General features: G+C 32.9%; 1 protein-coding gene across 1 annotated transcript in view; it reads left to right on the top strand.

Annotated features, from left to right (window-relative positions):
• KLHL1 (kelch like family member 1) overlaps positions 1–20,890 on the top strand; it is a 428,752-nt gene extending 407,862 nt beyond the window's left edge. The window contains exons 9-11 of the mRNA XM_003827457.5: positions 1,902–2,114; positions 13,681–13,852; positions 19,739–20,890. Of these exons, the coding sequence (XP_003827505.1) occupies positions 1,902–2,114; positions 13,681–13,852; positions 19,739–19,798 (445 nt within the window). The 3' untranslated portion in view covers positions 19,799–20,890. The remainder of the gene's footprint in view (positions 1–1,901; positions 2,115–13,680; positions 13,853–19,738) is intronic.
• Positions 20,891–22,076: the final 1,186 nt, after the last annotated feature.

Raw genomic sequence — 22,076 nt, 5'->3', positions numbered from 1 at the left:
ACAGGTCTCAGTCAATTTAAGAAGTTTATTTTACCAAAGTTAAGGGCTCATGACCATTACACAGCCTCGGGAGACCTGACAATGTGTGCCAAAGGTGGTTGGGGCACAGCTTGATTTTATACATTTTAGGGAGATACGAGACATCAATCAATATGTGTAAGATATACATTGGTTCCTTCCGGAAAGGTAGAACAAATCGAAATGGGGAGGGGGCTTCCAGGTCATAGGCAGGTTAAGAGACAAGTGGTTCCATTCTTTTGAGTTTCTGACTAGCTTTTCCAAAGGAGGCACTCAGATATTCACTTATCTCTATGAGCAGAGGGATGACTTTGAGTTCTGTCTGCTGTCCTTTGTCCACAAGGAAATTCCTTGTAAGGGAGGTACATAGCTTTTTTTTTTTTTTTTTTGATATATATCTTAGTAGCTATCTTTTCTAGGAATAGAATGGGAGGCAGGTTTGCACTAAGGAGTTCCCAGCTTGACTTCCCTTTGGCTTTAGTGATTTGGGAGTCCCAGGATTTATTTTCCTTTCACACATCTAATCTCATTAAAACACAAACAAATCATATTCTCCCTCTATTCAAAAACCACTATGGCTTCCTGTTGTACTCAGGAGAAGAGTCTACATGCACCTTGTAAGCTGCCATTCACCTTGAACCACCACTCTCACCTCAGCCTCTGCCCCAGCCACACTGACTTCCTTCCTGCTTCTGAAACTTTTCACTCACTATTTAGTCATCCTCAAATCTTCCTTCCCCAGATAATCCTGAACTCACCTCCAATCACTACCACTCTCTTCCAAGTTTTTTTGCAAAAGGTTTCAGTGAGACCTTTTCTGGTTACTTATTTAAATTGTATCCACAATCTCTACCCTCACCAGTTGCGTTACTGATCCTGCTTCTGGATTCTATGTCCCTTGCACTTTGAACCTTCCCCAGTAGTAAATGATATTTATGTTTACTTTGTATATTCTGTCTATCCCTGCTTCAGTAGAATTGAGTGCATGGATTTGTTTTTCCTATTTTGTTCATGGACATATCAATAAAAGTTTTAACAATATGTGACACACCCTAAACATTCAAAAATATGTAGTGCGCAAATGGATAAGTAAATAAATGCAATGCTGTGCCTTACTGTGATAAAATCATGACTATGATTAAATGGGGAAGGACTATTTTATTAGGATTAGACAATGTATTCAAATCATGTTAGTACCATTTATGATGCATAACTTATTTTGGGGGGGTTCTATCATACTTCTCATTAATAAAATAATTATAGCAAGATGAGTGTATCAAGTAAACTTCAGCAATTTTCAATCATACTAACATTGTTGCATTCTTTTTTCCTGTAAAGTCTTGTTTTTAGCTATAGTATAGGCACTGAGTAAGAAAGTTGTTGTTAAGATAATACTTTTAGTTTATTACATTTATTTATTGTTCTAAACTGTGAGGATGGAACACAAGGTGCAGGCATGTGTTACATACTGCCAAATCACTTGCTTATCAACAAGTAGGATAATGCCTTTCTCCTGTTTATGTTCATTGTCTTATATTTTATTCTGTATTTTAATAGCCATTTCTTAATATTTATTAAACTAATATACTAATATTATTTTTGCAGTATGCAATTTAAATCTATCCAAGTTTCTAGAAATAGAGGTGAAAATTATAGTTGTCTTAATTTCATCTAGTATACTGCAATTTCTATACAAAAATAGAAATTTCTAGTATATATGATCATTTATTGGGTATCTTTAACAAAATCTCCCTGCAAAGTAATATATTTCCAACACATTTGAGCCTCATACTGTGAAAATTTATTTTAAAGGACCTTTTCTTTTCTATATTTTGTCATCCAGACTATGATATTAAATCACATTTTTCCAATTGTGTTTTTAGGTTGTATTCAGTTGGAGGTCGTGATGGAAGTTCCTGTTTGAGTTCAATGGAATATTATGATCCTCATACAAACAAGTGGAACATGTGTGCTCCCATGTGTAAGAGGAGAGGGGGTGTCGGAGTGGCCACATGTGACGGTTTTCTTTATGCAGTAGGAGGTCATGATGCTCCTGCTTCAAATCACTGTTCCCGGCTACTGGATTATGTAGAAAGGTAAGACCCCAAGGACACTGTTACAGCGAAAGAGACAGTGCAAATCACATTGATGCCTGATTCAAGTGATTGGAAAAATTGCATTATTTAGGAAGGGTAAATTCAACACCTAGAGATACATTTTTAACTCCTTTCTCTCTCTCTCTGTCTCTCTCTCTCTCTCACACACACACACACACACACGTTCTTTTATTTTCTTATTTTTTATTCCTTGCTTCCTCCCTTCAACTAATATTTATTTAAATCCCCACAATGTTTTTTCACAAGTCCTTAAATAATCTTTAAATTTTGTCTTGATATACTTTTAAAACACACATTAAAATGAAGTTTTGAGTGATTTATGAAAGTGAATATTTGTTAACGCTTTTAAAAATATTGGATATTTTGCTTCTGTGTTCTATTCTTCTGTTCTTGTTTTACTACCCTTTCAAACTCTCAAAGGTGAATTATTAAGTTCTTATTTTATGACATACCATTTTTAACATAAGACAGACTGATTGGAGCTATATTTTTAATAATCCTGGTGTATGAAGGAAACATAGGTTCTCTTATAACTCTTTCTAAAATTGACCAGGTGCATAGAAGCTAGAGTGGGATGACACCTTGGCTTCAGGCCTAGGAATACAATGCAGAGACTTCTGGCACAAGTATCGCTGAGTTCTCTTTGGGCTGTGCGTTACTTAGAACTATTATATGGTATGCAGTAAGGACTGAAGAGTCCTTAGTAAGATCATGGTAATATTTTAATATTTCCTATTACATAGGATACATAATGATCCATGGGGAAATGAGGATAGGGAATATTTAGGTCAATTGGTTTATCAATTGGTATAAGATAAGTAACTCTACTGTAACAAATAACTTTAAAACTCTCAGTGGTTTAATACCGTGATGCTTTTTTTCCTCATTCATGCTACATATCCATGATATTACCACTCTGGTACTCAAAATGAAAAATAACCTAGAATATTGATCATTGCTGGTCTCTATGTCAAAAGGAAAAAGCCAGAGAGTAGTAAATTTTTCACTGGTCTTTAAAGATTTCAACTGCAAGTAATAGAATTCTCTTTTGTTTGTACTACAATGATAAACCAGTAACATGGCCACAGAAAGATTTTTGGGAGAGCAGTATCCCAACTTGTATCTGGGAGAAAAGCGAGATGTTTGGCTGATAGCACTGACAGCAGACAAATTTTCCTTTTTATGTTAGGAAAACACAGTCTGTATCCTGATTGAGGCCTGTAAGTGGTATAGATGGTAGAAAAAGGATATTCTTTTCCATTTATGAAATTTTTTTCTAAGGATGAGTAATTATTTTTACTGAGGATAAGTCCATTGGCAAGAGATGGTTTTTGGTAAGCAGGCTGTGTTCAAATTGGATAAAACACAGAAACAATGTTTACCAATATTGCTACTCTGTGAAATGGACTGTAGCTTTATGGCTGTATACACATGGAGAAAGGCATTAAGTTCGCTGCATTTTCACTTTAAGATTTTCTAGTCCACGGAAATCAGGAACTACAGGTGTCACAATGAAGACAGTGGCCAGAGTCCTAATAAATAGGTTTATACTTTTATACTCACAAATGTGCAATCATTTATTTTAAAAATGCTGCTAATAGACTGACAACTGACTCATTTACATTTTCTCTGCTAAATTCTTGAGTAAATGAAGAGAAGAGATGAATATGATGAGCCTCCTACTTTTACCTTGAATATCTTATATAAATGCTGCTAATGAAATGATATTTCATCCAAATATTCTCATCCAACTCGACTTTATAATGTATTGAAATGTTGTTTGTGAACAGAGGCATAAATAATTCAGTCTAGGAATACATTTATGTTGGAAAATTACATTTAAATAAAGCATGGCTATTTTGAGTTATAGGAGTGCAGTGGATATGAGCAGCTTAAGTAATGCAGGAGCACACAGCATTATCATGATTCTTATCCTAGCTCATACTACCCATCAGATTAATAGTACTTTTGCACTTTTTATAACATATTTTCTATATTGATGATTTCACGTGTAACTCCTCAATAAATCAAGATATGCAACTGTGCCTCTTTGGAACCATTTTGCACATAGAATGTAAAAATGTTTTGTATATAATCATAGGCAAACATCATTAGAAATAGCAAGAATAGTGTGCAATGCTATGTTTTGTAGAGAGTTGGATAGATCACATTTTATTATATCACAATGATTTCCTATAGAAATGTAAACTATTATATAATGGTGATGTTAAGTACAGTTATATAATGTTTATCAAAAATTGTTTGCACTCTGGCTGTCTTAAGCACAAATAACAATGGCACCTCAAATCAGAGAAGGTAGAAGGCAGGGACTGAATGAGAATGAGGACTTTAGCATAGTTTATGGAACAGATGAAAACTAATTTTGTGACTGAGCCTCACCCTAGTAAGAGCATCTTGGTGGACAAAATCAGTGTCCAAAATGTGCCTTGAGTTTCAGGAGAAGTTAGGTCCAGAAGATGTCATCTATTAGGCAAAGAATATTCATTCATTTACCTATTTAGTCAGCAACTATTGTTTTTCATGTATTTGGCACTATGCTATACAGAGCTTACAGTATTAGAAGAAAGAGACAAATAAATAAGTAAATCTTTAAGATACCAAACAAAATTGGAATCTAGGCAACAGATCAGAAAATATGCTCAAAGGCATCAGTCCCACTGCTGAGTAAAAATAGATCAGAACCACCTTTGCCCTCACATCTGCATCCCAGTAATGAGGGCTGGTGAAAGAAGGGTGTCAAGATAATAGGAACCTTCTATACCAGACTTTGTAATACCCACTTCTGCATCTTCTAATTCATTCTTCTTATAGTTGCCAGAGGGATCATTTCATATTGCAAATTTGACCAGAAAGAAAAATTGAGTTTTATTTCTTTGTACTGATTATTAACATTATAATTAAGATTCTTTTTACATCTTTTTTTTTTTTTTTTTTTACTAAACTAGGTGCCATGTGCTGATACTGCCCAAGATAGCTTTCCACCCATCTCTATATTCTTGTGCTTGGTACAATTTCTGGCACAGAATAGGCATATAACAAGAATGTATTGAATCAGTCAGACACTAAGAAAAATGAACCTCAATATTTCCACAAGGAAAACTTTCTTGAGATAAACTGTAAATAGGTTGTTATACCGACAAATGAATTGATAGAGAAATCATAGAAGATAAATGGATTAAATGGATAGATAGATTGATAAGAGCGGAAGGATGGGTGGATGTTGAGATGGATTCATGGAAAGGCAAATGTAATCATTTGAGGTTTACTTTATGACCCAGAATATCATAAAATTTGGTAGAAATTTGTTTGGTATTGCAAATCCAAATTTGCATTTGCCTCATCTTGGCGGAGTATTATTTCCATATACTTTAAGCAGAAAATTTTTGAGATAGATGGGGCCTCAAGAGGTAAGCAATTGTTCAAATACTAATTGAAAAGTATATCCTTATATCTTATCTAAACACTATTAACAAATGAGTATCAAAATAATTTTGATATATTATTGTGATGTGCTTCTTCTCCCTTTCCCCCTTCCTCTTCCTCCCCCAAACCTTTTCTCATTCGATATATTATTGCTGGAGTCAGCTGCATGAGTTCAGCATGAAAGAACTAGCTAGTTTGTTGTTGTCATTGTTTTTCTGTTACTGTGCATTCATAATGTTTGCTATTGGCTAGCAATCATGCTCAAATTTTGGATAGACCATGTTAATATGAGGATTATATTAGTCCATTTTCACATTGCTATAAAGAACTGCCTTAGAGTGAGCCGAGATCGTGCCACTGCACTCCAGCCTGGGCGACAGAGCGAGATTCCGTCTCAAAAAAAAAAAAAATAATAAAACTGCCTTAGACTGGGTAATTTATAAAGAAAAGAGGTATAATTGACTCATAGCTCCACATGGCTGATGAGGCCTCAATCATGGGAGAAGGGGAAGCGGGCATGTCTTATATGGCAGCAGGCAAGAGAGACAGTGCACAAAGGAGGAACTTGCCAGTTATAAAACCACCAGATCTCATGGAAACTCACTCACTGTCACAAGAATAGCGTGGGGGAAACCACCCCCATTATCCAATCACCCCCCACCAAGTTTCTCCCTCAGCACCTGGGGATTACGATTCAAAATGAAATTTGGGTGGGGACACAAAGCCTAACCATATCAAGGATTCTATGCTAACCTAAGTATTTAGGAGCCGTGCTTTATAAGTAGATGCAGCAATTGTAGCTGATACAATAGCTATACCAATTTAGTTATGTGATTTGCTGTTTCCCTCAATGGCTTATGAGGAGCGACAGAGAAAGGAGGTGACAGAATAACCTGCTGTCCTTAGATATGCTGCCCAGAATTCTTCTGGCATCATGAAAATTTATCTGCATGTTTAGAGGAAGAAGGATTCTGTGGAAATACAAATATGCACGAATAAATGAAACAAGCATTATTCTATATAGATAGAAGGATATCGGCCGGGTGCAGTGGCTCACACCTGTAATACTGGCACCTTTGGAGGCTGAGAACAGTGGATTGCTTGAGCTCAGGGGTTTGAGACCAGCCTGGACAACAGAGCAAAATCCCATCTGTACTAGAAATACAAAAATTAGTGAGGTGTGGTGGCACATGCCTGGGGCCTCAGCTACTTGGGAGGCTGAGGTGGGAGGATCACTTGAGCCTGGGGAGGTTGAGGCTGCAGTGAGCCATCATTTGCCACTGCACTCCAGCCTGGGCAACAGAGTGAGACCCTGTCTCAAAAAATATATAAATAAATAAATAAAATAAAATAAAAATAATTTGGATTTATAGTGCTAATTATGGTTTTCTGTCATATTAGTAGAGGAAGTGATTATATAAATAATCTATTGTTCTTTAGTTTTGAACTGTTAAGCGTATCCAATTTTTAAAGTTTGTTTAAACTGGCATTCAGATTTCCTGGGTATAATCCATGTTCTGCTGACTGACAGTAGTTAAAATAATTTTTAAAGGTTTATTGTGACAACTGCATCTGAAAGGAGTCAAAGAGCTGTTCAGCTTTTTCTTGTTTTCTTTTTGTTCTGTCAACAACTCATTTCTCTTCTCCTCAACCTTGAAAAATTGATGTAATAAAATGTGACGTAAGTCAAAATAGAACTTTTCATTCATCATTATACAGAAGTTGAAATCAAATTAACTTTAAAATTTTTTTGCATTGAAAATGAACAACAGATATTGAGAAGGGAAGCAGAAATTTATTTTTTCCATCTTCCTTTCTGGATCATTCTATGCCCATTATATTTTTAAGGAGGGGATTTAAAAAGTTGGGAGAATATCAATAAGTATATCAAAAAAGACTACACATTTAAAATAGACATTAAGCACGTCATCAGCATAAGAGCCTGAAACACCCTGAATATATTGAGGAGATTTTTTTCTAACATTGTGCTGACTGCTTTCTCCTCTGTCTTGGGGTTAAAATTAACAGTGAACTCAAAACTATTTCAAGGTTTTGTAATCATTTGAGGTTTACTCTATGACCCAGAATATCGTAAAATTTGGTAGAAATACCATGTGTACCAACAAATATTGTCTCTAACGGTAACCATTATACCACTACCATTATTTATATGTTTTTTAGAAAGTTATATGTCATAAACTAAAATATGAAAAAAAATTATTTTCATTTCAAATTATTAGGATCTACCCTAAAACTTTAATTCTTAGAATTCTCTTAGGACAGAATCAGTTTGATAAAGCATGTATATAAATCCAATGTGAGTTTATCACATAAAGGCACATTTGGTTTAATATTGAAAAGAGTAATAAATGTAACTTAATACAATGACAATTAAATGAATATCTGAATAAGTGAAAAAATGATAAAAGTCAATATCTAGTCATTATAAAAAAATGCTCACCAAACTTGAAAAATAAACTAATGTTGTTAATTCGATAATGAGAATCTACAAAATATTCATAGTCAAATATTGAAATGTTTTGTGATTTTCATTAGAATGAGAAGAAAAAAATGATGGCTAATACCATTTTTATTAGACATGTTAACAGAACAGCTAGCCAGTGTTAGGCATAAAAAGAAAGCAAATTGCCAACAATTGGAAAGGAATAAATAACAATGCCAGTATTCAAGATTATGTGATAAATATCAAATAATTTCATATGAATCAAACTAGAAACTGTTAGATTGAATTAATAAGATTGCTATATACTCAGTCAATATAAAAAAATTAATTGGGCTGGGCATGATGGGTTATGCCTTTAATTCCAGCTCTTTGGGAAGCCAAGTCATGTGGATCACTTGAGCCCAGGAATTTGTGACCAGACTGGGTGACATAGTGAGATCTCATCTCACTAAAATTTGAAAACAATAATAATAAAAATAAAAAAATTAGCTAGGCATGGTGGCACGTGCCTGTAGTCCCAGCTACTCTGGAGGTTAAGGTGGAAGGTTTGCTTGAGCACCAGAGATTGTGGTGCTCAAGATCTCTTGATCTCTAGAGGTCGTGGTGAGCCGAGATTGCACCACTGTCTGGGTGACAGACTGAGGCCTTCTCTCAAAAACAAACAAGCAAACAAAACCCAAAAAACAAAAACAAAATTTATAAATTTAATGCAGTCTTTTTTAAATTAAAATTGTTTCATGTAGTTTGATTGCGGTTGTGTATATATTGGAAATATGATCCTAAAATTTAAATAAAAGTGAAAAGGGTCCTAAGTTCCAAGACAACCTTGAAAAACTATATATAAAGGCTTATTATTAAATTATTTTAACTAGACATTGTAGTACCAATACACTATAAATAAATAGACAAATGGAATAGATTTGTGTTCAGAAACAAAATCACACATATAAAGAATCGTGATTATGGCAAAGGAGAAACCAAAGAGGAGTGAGGAAAGGCCGCCAGTATGACAAATGTGGCTGGGTGATTTGGATATCTCATGTGGAAAATTGTAGTCTTACCCTCTATTGCATATCACATTAAATATCAACTCACGCTGGATTTTAGATTTAAATATTACCCATAAAACAATAAAGCTGTTAGAATACAACACAGGAGATCACCTTCAAAAAAAAAATGAGGTGTGAAAGACTTCTTAACCTGGACCTACATAGGATCATCTATAAAGAAAATATGACAGTAAAATGTCTTCAGAAGATAACATTTAGAGGGTAAAATTTGTTGGAGAGTGGGGAAACTATTTGCAATACATATACCAACAAAAGCATTGTTTCCAATATATAGGCAAATTCTAGATACCATTTTTAAAAGAACAGAAAAACTAGGCAGAAGATTTGAACAAGAACTCTTCAAGAGGTGATATCCAAATAGGCAATGACTACTGGGAAAAAAAAAATGATTGGATGGCATTAGTCGTCAGGGAAATGCAAATTAAAATTACAATATTATACCATCACCTACCCACCAGAAAGTCTAAAATGAAAAAGCACATAATACACATAATACTGCATGTTGGAGAGAATGTAGAACAACTGACATGCTCATTACACTGATGGTAGGAGTGGAGTGTAAATTAACACAGCCTCTTTGTAATACCAATTGTCAACATTTACCACATTTCAAAGTATACACTCTCTGACCCAGAAATCCCATTGCTAATATCCTTCAGAAATGCATACATACAAAAACATCTGAATGAAAATGTTTATTAGGAACATTATTACCGTTATGCAGTTATAAACAAATAATTTGTATTGAAATTAATTGTTTTATATTTTCAGAATATAAATAGTTTTTAAAGTCTAGGAACATTTCTTTTGATAATGTCATGAAACCTGGTAAATGTTGGTTTTCTTTACAGGAAAAAATAAAAGTATTTATTTTTAGCCAACACTATTGTCACTCTCGATTGCTCAATTCACATCTAATTTCTTAAAATTAATTAATATATAGATTTTGTGATTAATGTACTTGAAATCTATGTGCCATTCTTTTGAAGCAGGCTATCCATTCTCACAGCATGGACCTTCATTTATTTCTTTTTTTGTTTCTTTGGTTTTTAATTTGATTTTGTTTGTTCGTTTTACAGGCAAACCTACTGGACTATAAATCACTTCTTTATTGTTTAATTGCTCTCTATCTAAATATCTCCTGTACAAACTTGGGAAAAGAAACATTCTCAATTCTATTTGTTAACAAAGTAATGATTTTATATTTAAAACAATTTTCCTCAAAAATGTTAAGGCCAATTATTATCCTTAAAGTATGAAAATGACACTAATGCTTGAAAAATTAATGGTTTCTTAAAAAATTCAATTTGGTTTTACAAAGAGAAATTAACTTTTATTCTGTGACTATCATATGCCCTTAACAAGTTTTCATTTTGTAGCTAATTTTAACCACTATATACTGGCACTTCTTTTGCCTGAGGGCTATAAACCTTAATAGAGTCTCTGATATGGAGCTCACACTCTGACCGGGAAGGCCAAGGTAAGATGCAGGAAAGGCAGACAGCCTAAATACAGTAAGACCCCACACCCATCACCTTATTAAAAAAACAAACAAACAAAACTGGCAACTAGAGGCAAAAAATGGCTGCTTAGAATTCAAGTTTTTCAGAAACATAACCTGAAAATGACAGAGTTCACTATTAGTGAATGTTTGGACAATGCTTATACATCTGTAGATTGCTTATTTCATTTTGGGGATAATAACTTTGTATGTCCCAGGCTGAGAGGTGAATCCCTGAGTTCCTGAATATAGAAAAATCAATTTAAAGTCATCATTTTGAGAACAAGAACAATGGCTACTGGGAGATTTAAAATTTGTGTGATCTCTTCTCTTCCTAAATATCTGAGTGTGTCTATGTCAGGTGACTCAGATTTTGTTTTGGTTTGGTTTTACTGGTAAAATATAAATTTAAATATTATTACCATTACCAGATATTAATTAAAAAGTAGTTATTACACATTTCAGATATGTTACCTACTACTGAAAACAGGCACATCTAATTCAAAGATTTGTATTTTCCAACAAACGCATTAAAATTGTAAAATTACTTTTTAGAAAATTTAAAATATATATGTATATATTTCTGATTGCAGGTTAGTATTTCTTAAATATGTATCAAAATGTAGGACAAATGAGTATTCTTAAAGTTTCCCCTGCAACATTTGAGTTTTACTTGAAGAACTAAACCTCTGGAAATTAGTTTATTATTGCTTAGCACACTAACGTTTGCTGTTTTCTCAGTTCCCATGACCTATTAAGTATATATACATATATATACTTATATTTGCAACATGATATAAAAAAGTATATATTTGCAACATGATAAAGTCTGCTTTGCAGACAATATTTAACATAATTCTATAAAGCTGAATAATAATTAAATGAGGATAATATGAATTCAGAAAAATTGCTTGTGTGACAGGATGGTGACAAAATCCAGACTGTATTCTATATAAATTATTCACTTTAAAGTTATTCATACTAGAAAAATTTTCTGACAAACAAAAAGCAACTGATACAATTAACTCCCCTATAATCATTACCCTGCTTCAACAACTATCACAAATTTGTTTTTATTGTTTCATCCATTTTTCTGCCCTCTGTCCTTCCTTTTTTCCCTAAAGTTTTCTAGAGAAATTTCTGAACATGTTTTCAACCCAAAACATTATTGAATTATTCCAGAAACAAACAAAAATAATAAGCACTTTATTTTTTAATGTAACTCCAATGTTATTATTCTGCTAATAAAAACTTCAATAATTGCTTATTAAAAGGTAATGCTTGGGTTCTCACTGATATTCCAAAATGTCTCAAACATTTTTTAACAGTTGGTCTGTTTGAATTAGGATCCAAGTAAGGGCTACTCACTATATTTTGTTATATTTCTAACTCGCATTTAACTTAGTTACTTCTTCCTAATTATTTACTCTTTATCTTTTGCTATTGGTTATTAAATATTCAGTCAGTTACTTTATAAAATATTCCACATTCTGGATTGAACTATTTTCTCCCTTGTGGTATCTTTTATTTTCTGATGTTTAAGAATCTTTGCATATTTCAAAATGCTTGTGGAAAAGGTTTAAATATTTTTAAAGGAGATTTTGATGGCATAGATCGTGTACTTGTGTTGGTGTGTGTGTCTATGTATGTCTGCGTCTATCTGTGATGTTTTGTGTTTATTAACTACACAACTAAAAATTAAATTTTTATGTGCTGGGCAGCCTATGTTTCAAGGTGATCCTGGTTTTCTAGCATTCGACCAGCGCCTCATTTTACACATCATCTTGGCAATGCACAACCCCCCCAACCACAGTGTGCAAATTCACATAACATTGTGGGTAATATGAATATTCTCTGTGAAATATAAATTCCAGATCTTCTGTAACAACCTTGTTTATTTTCAGTAAAGTATAGGTATTTTTGTTTCTTCATTTGTTTTAGGAGTCTACGAGTTAAAAATTGAATGGGTGAAAAAAAGTGGAGCAGGAAAACAAACTAAGAATTTACTTGCTGTGTTTGTCAGAAAATCCTTTCTCACAGTTTTATTTTATATTCATTCTTCTGGGTTCTTACCACCCTTTTTGTTTTTGTATCTGAACCTGCAATTGTGGGCCAAAGGCAAAGGTACGGTTTCTTCATTCATTCAGAGTACATTCATTAAAGGAGTCTTCAGGGTTTGGCTACTCAAAATATAAAATATCTGTATGTAGTATATGGTTATCAAATTTTCTTGAAAATAAATTTTTTGTTTAAATTTAATAACAATAAGTTCAGTCTTCTGACTTTGATCTCTTGAATTATTAGTCTCTCCCTCACTGTGAATCCTGAGCAATGTCACTAAACCCAGTTGTGTTCATGTTATAATTATTTCCCCAAGTTTCAAAGGCTATTTTTCTATTGAATAAACTGAAAGTACCTTCTTACCCAGGGAATCAAACATCCCATAAGCTAATCAAAACTTACATCTTGAGGCACACAATTTCCTCAGTCTTTCTTAAACTTAGTCACACTACTTAACTGTTTCCTCAAAGCGGACCATGCATTAAAACAAAAAACAAAACAAAACAACAACAACAAAACACTACAGTTATTTTTGCACAAATCTTTCCTTTTTTTTTCTTAGCAAATTTAGGCTAGACTTTCAGAACTGGTTTAAAGGAAACTTCATCTATCGAGTATTCCACAATGCTCCCAGATTTTTAACAATTTCTTCTGCTTCATTACCATAGGAGTCTGCATATATCTGTTTTAAATACCCTAATTCTACTGTGGATAATAGTTATTTATATATCTGACACTTTTTTGTAGAAAGACATCATGACATTATTTTTGTTGAATCAATCTGCATTCATCTATGAGTCTGAATACATTTTTAAAATACCTTAAAGTTTAGAAAGCTAGACATAATGGATGTTCATTCTAGAATACCTGCTCAAATGATTGAGCCTTTAGAGAAAAAAAAAGGTAGTTTCCTTTTTCATGACAGGCTTTGTAAAAAGTAAAATTTTTATAGTAAAAGTTGAATGTGATTAGAATATGTTATGTACTGTTGTCATTGAATTTTAGATATGATCCCAAAACAGACACTTGGACCATGGTGGCTCCTTTGAGTATGCCCAGAGATGCTGTTGGGGTCTGTCTCCTTGGTGACAGATTATATGCTGTTGGTGGGTATGATGGACAGACATACCTCAACACTATGGAATCCTATGACCCGCAAACTAATGAGTGGACACAGGTAAGATTGTCATCAGCATAATTCACTTCAAGGATAAGAATTTATTTCATTTACTTTCTGTGGAGGAGGGGTATACAAACAGTAATCTAGTCAAATTACCCTAAAACAAAAGTGATCGTTTTTGTCCAATATTGTGTTGATTTGTAAAAAGTCCATTAAATTATACATTCTTGTGTACTTTTATTGCTACAATACCTATAAAATATATATTAAAAAGTAACATACATGCTTAATAAGATTTCCATTTTCCACAACAAGAAACAGAATCTGAATTTGAGTTACCTGAAGCAAAAAATAAAAGTGTAATATATCGGTTCACAAAACCTTAACTTATAATGTTTGGTTTTAGAAACAATATAAAGGCTGCAGAAATCAACCTTCCTGGCATTCATTTTTGTTACTGCTTATTAGGTCCATTTTTATCTGTTGCAGAGAGAATTTTTCACCTGGTGGTGCTGCTGGAAAGTCCAAGTAGTAATCCCCACAGCCATAAACAGAAAATAACCTCTTAAAAATCCCAGTTCAATTAAAAGAATAAACAGGAAAGGGCTTTGCATAGCCTGTCATGTAGTGAGTGCTCACTCCTTGTCAATCATTTTGTCCAGGAAGTTGGAGTAACATGACTGGTTTATCTTAGGTGAGGCATTATGCCTTACATACACTCTAACTGTAGTTAGAGACTCAGGATCATGCTAGAATGAAGCAGCTCCCATTGTAATCACATAACTAGAGGATGTGTGTTGGTGTGTGTGAGTGCGATGGGAAGATGAGGCCAGGGCAAACTAATTATAGTGAAAAACATCTTAGCTGCAGAGCTACTGTGGCCTTGCTTATGATGGAGGGAATCGATACATTCTGACTTGTGTCCTTACATATTAGATTTCTCTTTACTTTCATTCTTCTCCAAATCTCTCAATATTTCTACTATTTCTCGCTTTTACCAGAAATCTAAAAGTAAGATACTGTTCAAATAAATAGTTTCCATCTAGGAGTGCAGTGCAGCTCTAAAGCTTTATTTAATTGAAGCAGAATAATAACCACATCTCTTCATATTGCCTCAGTGGGTGGAAGGATCTGATTTTGGTCAAAGAAATTGACTACAATTTATCTAAAGAACTTGAACACTTGATTACAGTACATTTGTTTTAAAGATATTTACTTTTAACAAAACATGATTTCCTTGATTTTGCCAGTTTGGATGGTATGCATTCAGCAACAATATTTAGTCAGACTAACTTCGGAGTACAAAACCAAATTCCTAATGGCTAGACTAAGGTACCTGCATTATGAATTTCTTCTCCTTTAAAGGAAAACTCTTGACTTCAACAAAAATAGGTACATTTAGCCAAGTAAGTAAAAAGAAGGAGGAGTAGAGAAAAGAAGGGGAAATATCAAGAGATCTAAGTCTTGTTATTTTCTACATTTTACTTTAATTGCTAGAGAAGAAGCATTTCTTATTCAGAGAGCACTGTATGTAAAAAAAAAAAAAAGCAAGTAATGATTGCTTTTCACGTTATCACATTATTGCACTAAAATTTCGAAGGATATATTTTGACTGTACCTTTCTGAGTCCCTAGTGTTTCCAAAGCAAACCCTGCATGCATTAATTAATGATTGTTGACTTGCTAAGGAAATGTACTAGTTAAATGGTGTGTATTTTAAATGTTCCACTTAAAAGAACATTAAATAAAGGAAGTTTATGCTTATATAAACGATGTAATATAATATCTGAATACATATTTATAATAAAGAGACATTATGCTTATCATCCTCTAAAATTGAAATCAAAACAATATATGTAGTAGGTAGTAATAGGTAAAAGACTCCTAAAGATCATTTTCCTTCATCTGTATTTTATTATACTTTTTTGGATCATATAGTATTTTACAAACAGCAAAGTGGCATTTAAAATATTTTATAACAACTTTATTTTAATACAATAAACATTAAATTTAAAACGGTTAAGTTACTTTAAGATTTTGCTTCCATATCTTCTCATTATTTATATTTTTAAGACTCTCAAGGGATGAGCAGCAGACCCACACAAAATCCCTTTAAAAATTTTCAGGATTCTAGCCTACTTGAAAAGTTTTCCATATTTGCTAAATTCCTGTCACTTTCACTCCATATGTCCTGTAAGTGGACTAAATTGGTTATTCCATATAATATTAGCAGCCACAAATGGCTGATTATTAAAATAAATAAGCAAACTATATTAAAATATCCAAATATGTGAATATTTGGGAAAAAACCCAGTTTAGCTTGAGTTGGAAATAGATTAGGAATTGATTAACAGTTTTGTGCCTTTGTTTTACAGAGAATGCATACACACACCATATGTATAGATACACGTGTGTATCTATGTATGTTTTAAATAAATTTGACTTTTGTGATTTAACACCGAGCTTATTTTTTGTGTTTGATTTGAAAAGAATAATGCGCGTGCTTCAAGACGTAAAGAGAACTTTATTCCATTTCTCCTAGCCTAAGTAAAATTGCCCTTTAATAATGTATTATCTTGGTATACTGTCATAGTACTATCATGCTGCATTCATCTACAGGTCATAAGGAATCAAAGACAATGTGTCATTTATTAACCTGTCTCTAAAGACTAGTATAGTTTCTGGCTGGGAGTAGGAGGTAATATGAATGTATCTCAAATAAATTGAGAACTATTGTTGCAACTAAGTGTACTTTTTGTGTATGCATTTCATTTATTTGTAGACAATAGATATATAAGATATATTGATAATGATATATTGAGAATTTTGTTACAGAGAAGCCTGGGGAAATATCTACATTCAGCGTTACTTTTATTTCATTGGTTCTGTGGCCAACCTTTTTAGGTTATCATATTACTCATGCTGAAAGGTACAACCCCTGGAGGGAGAACAAAGGCAGATTTTTAAAAATATGTATTAAATAAATCTGGACCAAGAGAAAAGAAGGAAAACTTTTCTTAAACATTTAAAATGTACTTATGTGGAAAAATACCAAATGTTTAAAATAGCATGATTAATTATTTGGTAAGAGAATAGCACTATGATAGAACTTAAGTGCACTGGGCAGAGAAATCTTCTTTCAGGAAATATGTGGAATGAGGCCTGACAAATGAGTAATAGCTAACCAGATGAAAATAGTGGAGTGCTTTGGCTTAAGGAACATCATTGGTAAGAGCCAGAGGAAGAACACGTGGTATGTCTCACTGAGCAAGAAACAGAATCGTTAAGTTTTGAGAGATAGATGTGGTTTACATTATGTAACCTGAGCTATGTGGAAGACAGAATAAATGGATAGAATTAAACTTGTTGGAGATATATTTAGAGTGCTTGATGATTCAGATTTAGAGTTGAGTAAGGTAAAAAGAAGGGTCAAGGATTCTATCTTGAACAACTGGATGGAGAGGGGTGTCATTCACTGACATAAGAAACACAAGGGGAATATCACATTTTGTTTTTTGAAAAAACAGAAAGGATTCATTTTCACATGCACACATACACACATGCATATATAGAGATAGAGGTATAAATGTAGATGAAGATATAAAGTTAAGCTACTCACTCTATATGTAGTCTAGTACACAGTACTGAGTATTGAATGGACATCAGGGAGCCTTTGGGAAAGTTGCCAAAAATACAATTACCCAATATAATCCCATTTCCATTTAGTGATAGGGCTTGTGAACATATACAGTCATGCGTTCCTTAAAAATGAAATACAATCTGAGAAATTCATCCTTAGGCAATTTCATCATTGTGCACGTATTACAAAGTATACTTAGACCAACCCAGATGGTATGGCCTACTACACACTGAGGCTGTATGATATAGCCTATTGCTCCTAGGCTACAAAGCTATATAAGTATGTTACCGTAATGAGTATTCTAGGTAATTGTAACAGAATGGTGTTTGTTTGTGTATCTAACATATCTAAACATACTAAAGGTACTGTAGAAATATGGTATAAAAGATAAAAAGTGGTACACACCTCTTTTTATTTAACCTGAATGAAGCTTGCAGGACTAGAAATTGCCCTGGGTGAGTCAGTGACGGAGTCATGAGTGAAAGTGAGGGCCTTGGACATTACTATATGCTACTGCAGACTTGAAAAACTCTCTAAACTTAGGCTACACTAAACTTATTTTAAAATATTTTTCTTTCTTTAATAATAAATTAACCTAAGCTTACTGTAATTTGGTTTTTACTTTTTAAACTCTTAAATTTTTAAAACTTTTTGACTCTTTTATAGTAATAGTTACATTAAAGCACAAACACATTGTCCAGCTGTATAATTTTTTCTTTATATCCTTATTCTATGAGCTTTTTTCCATTTTCAAAAAAGTGGTACAACAGGTTTGTTTACACCAGTTTCACCACAGACATTTGAGTAATGCGTTGTGCTATGTTAAGAGGGCTATGACATTACCAGACGATGGAATTTTTCAGCTCCATTATAATCTTATGGGACCACCATTGTATATGTGGTTCATCCATGACCTGAACCTCAAGGATGAAAATACAGCTATGCAGTGCATGACTGTATTTTGTAAATGCTTCTTAAATGACTCTGATGTGAGACAATCCATGAAAATCATTAGATAATAAAAGAAAGACCAGGGAAAGTACATGCATTTTGGAGTCAGGTGAACTTAGGTTTGCATACATTGATGCTGTGGGATTAACATATTGTCTCCTGATACTGTATTCACTCATCTCTGTCATGGAGATAACAGTACAAGATGTGATTATGAAGATAAGAGTGGTGACCTATAAAAATTATTCTTCACACAAATATGTCACGAATATATTCACATGCTCCTTCCCTACCCTCATTTTATGCAATAATTCTATGAGGAAGACAAGTGATGTTACATTAAATTAGCTTTTACAAATAATCCATTAAAAGAATAAAAAATAAATAGCATGTGGATTTTTTTAACCTACAGTGGATGATGGGTAACAATAAATACATTCAAAATAACTGGTAGAAAATGGAGGTAATTTTCATATTTAGAGCATAAGAATCTGTCCTTTTTCAATCAATAAGATAATGCATGTGATTTGAGGCTACTTTGTCTGCAGCTATTTTATTTCTTACATTTTATACACTTTCTTTTCACTCTGAAATAATATCATGTAATTTCTAGTCTACCCTGATATTCTTAGAAAACTGTAATAAAAATTATTGATATCAAAAAGCTCAAATTATCAAAATGTTGGCTTGTCTCCAAAGAATAAATTTTCATTACAAACTCTGTAAAAATTATTGTTTTTAATATATTTCTAACTATTTCCATATTCAGCATTATTAAAAAAATACTCAGTTCTCATTTCAGTGATTGTCATAAGATGGAAAATTTTTAATAAGCATATAGCAACTATAATTATGGCCTATTTATGACAAAATATTGAATTTATTTCATTGTATGTCTCTGTCTAGAGTGAATGAATAACACATTAAATTCAATACAATATCTGGGGAAATAACTTCAAAATCATTGCAGTAAGTGTAATAGCTATTTCACCTAAAATATACTCCAAGCTATCACTATGAAATATTATCACAAATGTGTCCATGCAAACTCCAGAATAGAGCTTTGATGGAAACTTTTCTATAGCAGGTTAATTTCAATAAAAAATCATTAAATGTTTTATTACTGTTTTTAAAACTCCATAAAAATTGTAGGCTTAAAAATTTTCAATATACAAATCATGGCTTTTTTAAAATTCCATTTTCAGTGTTTTCATTTTTATTGTACTACTTCTGGCTAAAATGGGAAAACAAGCACATTTATTTATGATTTTCATGTAGATAATCTTTTAAAATATAAATTTTATATTTTTCTATGAAAACTTGTCTTAAGTTGTGTTTCATCTTTTTTAACAGATGGCTTCCTTGAATATTGGGAGAGCAGGTGCCTGTGTGGTAGTCATCAAGCAACCTTGACTTATTGATATTTTACTTGGAAAGATTTTACTTGCTGGAGTGGTTATTTTTATATTGAATGGCAAGAATGAGAACTTCCAGAGATGAAAACTCTTCAAGAACAAGGATCTCTGTAGTGTTACCTACTGATGTCGAAAGAGTTAGTAGATCAAACAGAATAGTAGGAAACAAGAAAACATTAAACTTATACAGGAAAAATGTCTGGCCATATGTTAGTTAGTTCGGGAATGGTTATTGGTAATTTGTTTTGTATTATAGCATACAATAACTAGAGTTACCAAAGGCTTGTTTTTTCTTGAGCAGTTGAAAGGAGAGACCAATATTTGTGACATGGATAGTTTCATGACCACAACTCATTGGATCATTTTATAGTCTATGGCAATATCCAAGAGTAGAAAACAGAATATTTCATCTGACAGTATCTGATTGGTTTACTGTTTTTCTAATCATATGTGGTCATAACGGGAAGCAGAATTATGCTTTATTAAAACAAACCTGCTTCTGCCTCATTTTCCTAAGCTATGAGAACAATTAGAGAAACAGATTCATGCTTGTATCTTGCATTCAGAAAACAAACTGTCCTACTAATCAAAGCTGCATATCTCATCAGAGATAATGGTTGAATTTTATTGCAACCATATTGGCAATCTGAAACTGGCAAACACAAAGGATTGTTTTCACTAGGCTTACCATGTTGCTTTGCTTTTTTAACACACTGAGCCAAAGATTTAGTATAATTATTGGGCTTTTGCCTTATGTTGAGTTCAGTGTAAGCATGGAAGCTAGTGATTCTGAATGATATATATAACGATTGCATGTTGAACTCCTTTAGAATTTTGTTCTTAAACAAACTTAGAATTTCAAAAGAAAAATATATGATCCATTAAGTTGGAATGTTTATGATTATTGCTAGAAAGAAGGCAGACTTCATATTCTCATCGCCCATTTTTCAAACTTGTTACATTGATCTGTACATTATTTTAAGCCACATGTTTGTAATTGTTTAAAACAAAGTGGAAACATTACACAATGTCCTTAATAAATAGGCCCATGTAAATTTTAATTACAATTAATAAATGATCAAAAAATTTGCATTTATCAGTGTATTTTTAATAAATTTTAAATCAAATGTAAGGATAAAGTCAACAAGGTATATACTTGCAGAGACAGGCAATTATATTGTCTGATTTTCAAATTTAAAGAAGTATGTATCTCCATAAAAACGTAATGCTATGCTGACACCAAATGTAATTTTAATTCTTGTTTCTTCTGTATTCACCCACTTGAGACAGTTATCATTGGTGCCCAGAAAACACACATTGCTTAATAAGAGTGCTGAGACTAGTGTAGGAGCTAGAAGAGGCAAGAAAACCTTATTTTATAAAAAAAACAATGAAAACTATGGAATTGACTTTTATTGTTAGGTAGCCAAAAATATTTGAAATCTAACAACCAAGGAAAATATTAAGAAAGAGTTTGTCTCAAGGAAACATTAGGAAATTTGAATTTTCTCAAAATGAACACATGGTCAAATGTATTAGACACAGTTTATTTCAGAAAATGATGCCATTATAGCTAAAAGATAATAGGGTAATATCAATGATTATTTTTACATTCTGGTGAAAAACGTGCAACATCAACTTTACAATCTTCAGTATTTCCAAGTGTCCATTCAGTAGTGTTAAGCATATTCACACTGTTGGGCAGCCAACTGATTTGCAAAACTGAACCTCTATACTCATTCAACCAGTCCCTTTCTTCCTCTCCCTCCAGCCCCTGGCAACCACATTCTACTTTTTGTTTCTATGAACTTGATTACTGTAGAGGCTACATGTAACCGGAATTATACAGTAATTTTTGTAACTACTATATTTTACTTCACATAATGCCCCCAAGTTAATCTATGTTGTAGTATATGACAGAATGTCCTGTTTTAAGGCTGAGCAAAATTGTATTGGATGTGTATGCAATATTTTTTAATCCATTCATCTACACATGGACACTGGTTGTTTTCACTTCTTTTGTGAATAATGCTGCTACAAATATTGATGTGCAAATATCTCTTCAAGATGCTGCTTTTAATCCTTTTAACCACATATAACAAAAGTGGAATTGCTGGGTCATGTGGTAATTGAAATTGCTTTTGGTTTTTTTCTTAGGAAGCACCATACTGTTTTCCATAGGGGCCACACCATTTAGCATGCCCACCAACTGTGTACAGAATATCCTTGTCAACATATTTTTTTCTTCTCTGAAAGTAGTCTTCATAATGGGCATA

This window comes from Pan paniscus, chromosome 14 (assembly GCF_029289425.2).
Source record: "Pan paniscus chromosome 14, NHGRI_mPanPan1-v2.0_pri, whole genome shotgun sequence".
Taxonomy (NCBI): Eukaryota; Metazoa; Chordata; class Mammalia; order Primates; family Hominidae; genus Pan; species Pan paniscus.
The sequence above is the reverse complement of the archived record's forward strand: the minus strand, read 5'-3'. Positions and strand labels throughout refer to the sequence as shown.